Genomic DNA, 5,945 nt, shown 5'->3' with positions numbered 1-5,945 from the left:
GGCCTTTATTCACCCCCCGGGGTCGTGTGAGGCACGTTTCATTACGGATGCGTGCGCTTTATTTGACTACTTTTGGACTGTTAAACAAAAACACCCGCCTACTCCCATTCTAATGCTTGGACGAGCCAGGACAATTTTTAATATAACTCCGACTAGATTCATCTGAAAGAAGAAAGTCATACACACCTAGGATGCCTCGAGGGTGAGTAAAACACAGGCTAATTTTCATTTTTGGGTGAACTAACCCTTTAACTCCACTTTTTCTACAATGGTTAAACCATTAACTACATAAAATATGCATTTTCCACGCACGTGCTCTGGTTGCGTCCAAACCAGTCCACGTGACGTCACGATCGATGATTCTACCGTAGTGGGCAGAAAAAGCCACGTCACAGCTCTCTTCATAGCAACAGTAGAGTATGACCATCCCAAGGGCACAATCAAGCCTCTATTAAAATTAATAACCCTACCCGTCGTGTTCCCGATGGTAATATCTGCTTTTTTGCTGTGCTCGACAAAAAAAAAAACCCAGTACTTTACTGAAGAAAACTGGGGCATGTGGCCAATCCCCATAAATGTGAATTTTAACAGGGGAACCCTGCCAAAAACGTGTATTTTACATGCCGTAACGCGATTTTTAATGGGGACCCTCCTCGAAGTGCCATTGGGCTAGTTTTGAATAGCAAATGGGCAGGTTTTGTTGTGAAAACCTCGCAACTCTGAGACACTCACTTACTGTAGAGACCTACATTAGGGATGGGCGATACCACTTATTTTATTTTCGATACCGATATTTTTCAAGGCAGTATCGTCGATATCGATACCGATACGATACTTCTGAACTAAACTTTTAAATTATGAAATTTATTAAATTACTAAGAGTAAAATGGGTAATGATAACCACTTAACTTTGTTTAAAACACATTTTAACATTCAATACGCCTTAATTGTAACTTATTAGGTTATCTTTTTGCTTACGCATGGTTCAAATATGTTTTTTGTTTACACATGATTCAAATCTATAAATACTACAGTTGAACTATGGTCACTTTAGTAAAACCATGGTTCATTTTCAGAAGGGACTGCCAGTGTAATTAACATTACAGAATAGAACATGATCAATATTATCTTTCAACGTTCAATTTCAATAAATGTAATTAAACAAATTGAAATTACCCTGCATAGTTTGTGCAATGTGAAATAACTCAAACATACATGTTTTTTTTTCTTCTGTCCTCTGATAAGCATTGTTCAGGGCTGCCGTTCCCAAAAGCTTTAATGCTTTCTTATGATACTTTTGGGAAACGCAGCCCTGTTTGAATGCAGCCCTGTGAGTGAATCTCTGTGATGGACTGGTTCTGACTTGCAACATTTGCGTGTTCAGATGAGCAGGAAAATAGTTCTGTCCTACACAATTATTTACTAACATAGATTATTCGTTCAATTAAATGCCTTATTTTTTTTGTTAAATAAACAAAATCACTGGTAAATAAAACACGCCTTAGTATCGATATTTATTGTTTGAGTACCGATACTTTCGATACTCGCATCAGTATCGATATATCGATACTTCGGATCGATACGCCCATCCCTAACCTACATCCCCAACAGAATTCCCGAGAGAGGCTGTGCGTTCTTAGATAAGGTGACCAGATATTAAAACCGGGGACATTTCCTAGTTCAGTCAGTGGTCAAAATATCACTGAAATCTAACTTGTGATTATCTACGAATCAAAAGACGGGGATATATATTTTTTTCATTGTTGTGGGTTCCATGTATCAATTCAGGTTGCAGTTATCCTGCGATAATTATTGCCTGACTGTATATTAAAACATATTTAATGCTTCATGTACATTCAAAAGAGGCTGAAATGTTTTTAATAAAAAGTCATTTTTGAATCTACATGAACTACTGACGCGCTACTGGAAGTGAAGTATGTTTCACGAATAACCAGATGAGCGATACATTTGATGTTCATAGAACTGTACCATTTATTATTGTACACACACTGGGTTCGACCCTTCTCAATGCGACTAAAGATGACATGGAATGTTACAGTAAGATCTTGCATAAAACCCATTGCTGTTGAGAAAATTTCACAAAAAAAGACCACCCTTCATGTATTTATGATTTTTCGTTCTTTCTTTTTAAATGATTTTTGGATTTGATTTTCAATCCAAATGCGTAATTCTTAATTACATGTTTAACACGATCACCAAACACTGTACATTAACTCCAAAGGCCCCCCCCTTGGGGGTTTAACCAAAAACCCATAAAAACAACAAACACTGCAAATTTAACGTAGCAGTTAATACATCGTTAAAGTCGGCCAATCAGAGTCTACCGTCAGCTCGTATTAGAAGAAGCTTTGAACGATGGGATTTGGAGCTGTCAATCAACAGTTACCATGACGATGGGGGTGAACCATCCTCGCGCCAGCGTATGAAACAGTCACATTCATGTTTGCGGTGGAATAAAAACGTTCAGTCACGATTCGCCATTCTGCACTTTGGAGACGGGCGGTTGCATGAAGTCTTTGAAGGGCCCCAGGGCGTCTTTGAGGGCGGAGCTTACTTCAGGAGACGAGCAGGTGATGCACTCCACCAGCGTCGGGTACAGCGCGATCACCTGAGCCCACACGTTCCCGTCCACTGACACCCGGACAGGAAGAGGAAGAAGACAGAAATGAGCAAAAACAAGGATGCAAAACTGGGACCTGCCTATGAGATGAACACAGTGCTGTCTAGGTAGGCAATGGAATATTCCAGCAATACGTTTTCACATTTAGGAGTTTGTCATCATGGCTGCTTTCAAATCATCAAAATGTTGAAGGACAAACCCGTCTCACCGTTCTCTGGTTGAGTCTTTTTCAAGGAATCCATGAGAGTGCTGATGGCTTTTAACACAAAGATGATCTCAGTCACTTGTTGCCTTGAAGATAAAAAAGAAATGGTGAGAAACACTTAGAATCAAGTTCTGTGCAGTTTAGTTAGTAAAGTCCACTTAGAAACAGACAGAAAATACAGTGAAAGCGAATTCAGTGAGTATGTCCAGCTCATATTTCATCCCAATATCCAAATTTAAAAAATAAGAAATTATATTTTACAAAAAAAAAAAAAATTAAAGCTCATCTTTAGATCTGTATTGATACTGCAATTAATATATCTATATCATTTTTGCAAGAAGTTTGTTTAGCAACCAGCAACAGAGTGAAAGTGAACTTGGTGAATATGTCCAGCTCATATCCACCCCACCCCCAAAAAAATATTTAGAATAAAAAAGTCTATCTTTAGAAATATTTATTATATTTAAAAAAAAAAATTCGAAATAATAATTTCGAATTTGATTTAATTTTTTCGGGGAGCTGAAAAACATGAGTCTGTTGAGGTTAGCAGACCTGGGCAGCGGGCAGCGTCCACCGAGTCTCTCGTCCTCCACGTATCGTCGGAGCACGTCCTGCGCCCTCTGCAGCAGCACTGACAGCGCCATACGAGAGATGTAGCCCTCCTGCGGCGTCGACACCTTATTACTGAAGGAGAACTGCAGGAGCGTCTCAAAGCACACCTTCGAGAACTCCTCCCGCATACGCATGTCCATTTCAGCCTCTGCACGAGACGAGAGGGGACCATTAGAGTGTCTTCATACTACAGTACCAGAGGTATTCTCTATTTAATGCCGTTAATCTCGTTCTGTTCCTCACTGGAAGCTTTCATGTGACTTCAGAAGTAATGGAGTATATATCGCACAAGTCTAATGGATCACTTTATGCAAGAACATTTGTGACCCTGGAGCACAAAACCAGTCATAAGGGTCAATTTTTTGAAATTGAGATTGATACATCATCTGATAGGACAATATTTGGTCGAGATACAACTATTTGAAAATCTAAATATTGAGAAAATCATCTTTAAAGTTGTCCAAATTAAGTTCTTAGCAATGCATATTACTAATCAAAAATGAAGTTTTGATATATTTACGGTAAGAAATTTACAAAATTTCTTCATGGAACATGATCTTTACTTAATATCCTAATGATTTTTGCCATAAAAGAAAAATGTATAATTTTGACCCATACAATGTATTGTTGGCTATTGCTACAAATATAACCGTGCTACTTATGACTGCTTTTGTGCTGCAGGGTCACATTTGGTCTAAAATCATCTTTTGAGTGTGTACATGACAAAATCTTCATTTGTTGAGTCGACTATCGCTTTAGGAACAGTGTTCACATTGTGAATCAGATGAAAATGGTTGTTTTTCCCTTTTGTTTTCACTCCATACCTGTGAACGTTGATGACTGGGAGTGAATCGATCCTTTATTGAGCATGCTCATGATACGACCTACGAACTCTTTGGGTATGAAATTGGCAAATGGTAAAATCTCTGAGCTGATCAACTGCACCACCTAAAGGGGAAAAAACAATATATATATTTAAAATATATTCAATATAAATATATTAAATATAGTAAAATAAAATATACACATATTATTAATATAATATAAATAATATATTATTATTATTATACATAACAAATAGTTACAGTAGTAGTTTATTGTATCAATATATTAAATATATTTAATAAATTATGTATACAATATAGTTAAATAAAATGTTTTCATTTTCTAAAAATATCTATTTATATTTTTTAATTGTTTTGTGTGTATATATACACACATACACACATTAAAAAAAAAATATATCATTATCGAAATCATAAAATTAGTCTCATCATAAAATCTCCAAATATCAGTCTCACAGATATATTGGCCTGCCACTAAAAGATATTAGTCATAATAATAAATCTAGCTTAAATAGAGTTTATTCAAATAATCCTTTTGGAATTCCAACTCTGGAACTATGTGTTCGTTTCAAATTTGGCTGTGTGGATCTACTGTCAGATGAAATGACCTCGACATCTACAGCTTCGTTCCTCTGGAACTCTTGTATGGACAGATTATCTGGAGGTGTGCTGTGGGATACAAGAGGAAAATGAGTAAGAATGGATCTGAAATCACTGATTTCTTTTAATATATCATGATAGGTTGGACACCTTTTGGTAAACAGGAAGTCTTCAAAGGCGTTCGCCAGCTCTGGCCACATCGTGTCAAATTTGCCTGAGGATGCTTGTTGCCGGGCAACAGGGAGTCCAATGGAAAGCACTTTGAGCAGAGAGGAGACGGCCAGATTCCAGGTGCTCTCAGCAGGACAGGCGTACTTCAGACCCAGAGGAATCCTCAGAGTCTAAATACAGAGAAACAGAGAGGATTGATTCTGCTCAGTGCGCACTAGGGGTTGAACGACCTCTGATTTTTTTAAAGTCGACTTTTATGTGATGAAAGTCATTAATGAACAAATAAGTCTGGAGCTGAGACTCGAACATCTTGTGCACAGCTATGGCATATGACACAGCGCTGCCCACATGACTATTGCTGCTAGAACAGCTCATTTTTAACAGTTCTTTTGTCTTTAGGTCGTTATATTTCTCTCAGATTTCTGCTCGTTCTAAATCAGATACAGATAAAGTAGCACAGTAAAGATTACATTAATATGAATGCATTAGTGAGAGCGATTGCGTGTGAATTAATTCTACCTGGCAACGTCTCTCTACTAGAAGTGAAGCTGTGGGATTTGGTTATTAAGAAATAAATGCTTGAACTTTTCAGTTTCTAAGCTATTTTACTGAGAAATCACAGAACAGTGTTGACAACACATTTCCGCGCTGAATGATTCTGTGCTCGCGGTCTGCGCGTGATGTACGCGCTACTGTCTGTAGCCTATGTGTGTGCGTTACAGTGCAGCAGCGCATTAGATTAGAACAGCGATTAATTTACCTGCACAATAAGCTGTTTAAAACGTGCATTCTCCCGTTCAATTTCGAGCATCCAGTAATATAATCACACAGGTCTTGTGGAGCGCTTTCAGAGTATGCATTTATTTGTCAT

The 5,945-nt window shown here is 37.7% G+C and overlaps 1 protein-coding gene across 1 annotated transcript in view; it reads right to left on the bottom strand.

Moving 5' to 3' along the window:
• Positions 1-1,967: 1,967 nt before the first annotated feature.
• Positions 1,968-5,945, bottom strand: part of mon2 (MON2 homolog, regulator of endosome-to-Golgi trafficking) — a 38,523-nt gene continuing 34,545 nt past the window's right edge. Inside the window, exons 29-34 of the mRNA XM_016230826.1 lie at positions 5,054-5,244; positions 4,912-4,972; positions 4,283-4,406; positions 3,399-3,606; positions 2,850-2,932; positions 1,968-2,652 (exon numbers count right to left, since the gene is read on the bottom strand). Coding sequence (XP_016086312.1) covers positions 2,489-2,652; positions 2,850-2,932; positions 3,399-3,606; positions 4,283-4,406; positions 4,912-4,972; positions 5,054-5,244 — 831 coding nt within the window. The 3' untranslated portion in view covers positions 1,968-2,488. The remainder of the gene's footprint in view (positions 2,653-2,849; positions 2,933-3,398; positions 3,607-4,282; positions 4,407-4,911; positions 4,973-5,053; positions 5,245-5,945) is intronic.

Source organism: Sinocyclocheilus grahami, unplaced genomic scaffold, assembly GCF_001515645.1.
Source record: "Sinocyclocheilus grahami isolate Dianchi unplaced genomic scaffold, SAMN03320097.WGS_v1.1 scaffold377.1, whole genome shotgun sequence".
NCBI classification, from domain to species: domain Eukaryota; kingdom Metazoa; phylum Chordata; class Actinopteri; order Cypriniformes; family Cyprinidae; genus Sinocyclocheilus; species Sinocyclocheilus grahami.
The sequence above is the reverse complement of the archived record's forward strand: the minus strand, read 5'-3'. Positions and strand labels throughout refer to the sequence as shown.